This window comes from Athene cunicularia, unplaced genomic scaffold, assembly GCF_003259725.1.
Source record: "Athene cunicularia isolate RWA unplaced genomic scaffold, athCun1 SCF_58, whole genome shotgun sequence".
Taxonomy (NCBI): Eukaryota; Metazoa; Chordata; class Aves; order Strigiformes; family Strigidae; genus Athene; species Athene cunicularia.
In genome coordinates this window covers 1-1,674 of record NW_020799488.1, presented here as the reverse complement: position 1 = coordinate 1,674, position 1,674 = coordinate 1, and the positions used below count along the sequence as shown (strand labels likewise).

General features: G+C 61.2%; 1 protein-coding gene across 1 annotated transcript in view; it reads left to right on the top strand.

Annotated features, from left to right (window-relative positions):
* LOC113490886 (heat shock factor protein 1-like) overlaps positions 1–1,240 on the top strand; it is a 41,204-nt gene extending 39,964 nt beyond the window's left edge. The window contains exon 10 of the mRNA XM_026867498.1: positions 1,060–1,240. Within this exon, the coding sequence (XP_026723299.1) occupies positions 1,060–1,240 (181 nt within the window). The remainder of the gene's footprint in view (positions 1–1,059) is intronic.
* The last annotated feature ends 434 nt before the right edge of the window (positions 1,241–1,674 follow it).

Genomic DNA, 1,674 nt, shown 5'->3' with positions numbered 1-1,674 from the left:
CACGGCCTCTCCCTGCACCCCGCGCTCAGAGCTCGGCGCTTGCTCCTCGGCCGTTGGGGCCGGACGGGCCGCGTGTCCGAGGCCGCGCCGCCGCGCCCTCCCTCTGCTAAATCCCCAGGAATTCACTCGTCGTGTTGAGAGACGGGCGATGGGGGAAGTGTTCGCGGATGGTGGGCGACTTCACAGTGCGTCTGGGGTGCCCAAGCGCTGCTGGCTTGACCCCAGCGCCACGGCCTGCCGAGAAGTCTCAGCACAATACCTGGGTTTCATCGCATGAAGCGTGTTCCGCGTGTTCTCACATGTATTGGAGAGGAGCAGCCTCTTGCAAGCCACGCGGGCTGTTATTTAATCCACGAGACGTCCTTTGTCCAGGGGAATTTTGTCGGAAACGAGAAGTACCTTGGTGTGACCACCAGGGTTTAGTAGCAGGTGACAGTACCCAGATCCCGGCAGCGAAAGGGAACGTTTGCCTGGCAACGCCCAAACGTTACCCCCCCTCCACCCGGGGACCCTCGGGAGCCACTTTACACGAGCCCAAGCCCATCGCACGCCGACGTGGTGGAGATGCTCCAGAGAGCAGCGCCGCTGGGCCAGCACCTGCCTTTCCCCAGAGGCTCAGCGCCCCACCAGCCCTGTCCGTGCCCCCCCGCGGAAGCCCCTGGGAGCAGCCCCCTGTCAGGAGCCGTTTTGTCCTGCTGAGAAACTCCCAGCTGAGCTTGGCTGTGCTGTGACGACCCCTGTGCTGTGACGACCCCCGTGCTGTGACGACCCCCGTGCTGTGACGACCCCCGTGCTGTCGTGCCGTAACGACCCCGTGCTGCTTCCGCTGCTTTCGCAGGGCTGTTTCTGTGTCGTGTTTTCGGTTGTGAGCCACAATCCTGCCAGCCTGCAGCTGCTTGCCCGCTCCCAAAGCGCTGCAGGGCCGCCCTCAGCGCCTTCCGCGCCGCTTGAAGCGCAGGAGCATGTTCTCGCCTTTGAACCTAACAAACATTTCGTGCCTGAAAGTGCCTGGTTGTGAGTCTCTTGAATCTACTGTCCTCTTCTGTTTGTATTTTTCAGTTTGACTCGCGCTCCGCAGATGTCAGAGGTCACTCGTCTTTGCCCCAGTTCCTCCTCTTCCTCACTGCAGTGCAGATCACAGCAAGGGTCAGCATTTCCCCAGGCGCTGCCGTTGTGGGCAGGGGAGCAGGGGAGCCCTGCGCTCAGCTTGGGTAGCCTGGCAGCGAGGAGAAAGCTCTAAAAATCAGCACAGCGAGGAGCAAACCTCTCGGCCAGCTCAGCGCAGTGGCTGCGAATACTGAGCGGCCAGCGGAGGATAAACTTCTCCTCCTCTTAGGTGGTCTTGGCAGGGAGGGAGGGCAGCCCCTGCCGCCGCTGTCCGTGCCGTACCTGGGTTTGAGGAACGGAAACTTCAGCCCTGCAAGCGCTGGCTCGGCCTCTCCTGCCAGCGCCAAATTCCCACGCACCTCGGTAACCGAAGTGTTGCGTTGGAAAAGCCACGGGAGCTCAGGGCTGAAAGGACTTTGGATGCGTTTTTCCCGTTTTACAGTCATGACAGAACCGAGGAAACTTCCCACTGCAAACCTGCCTGCGCACCAAGAGGCTGATTGAGTCAGGCTTTGCCGTAGTAAAAAACATCCCAGATAGGACCGAGTCCATCTGGGCCGGGAGCCT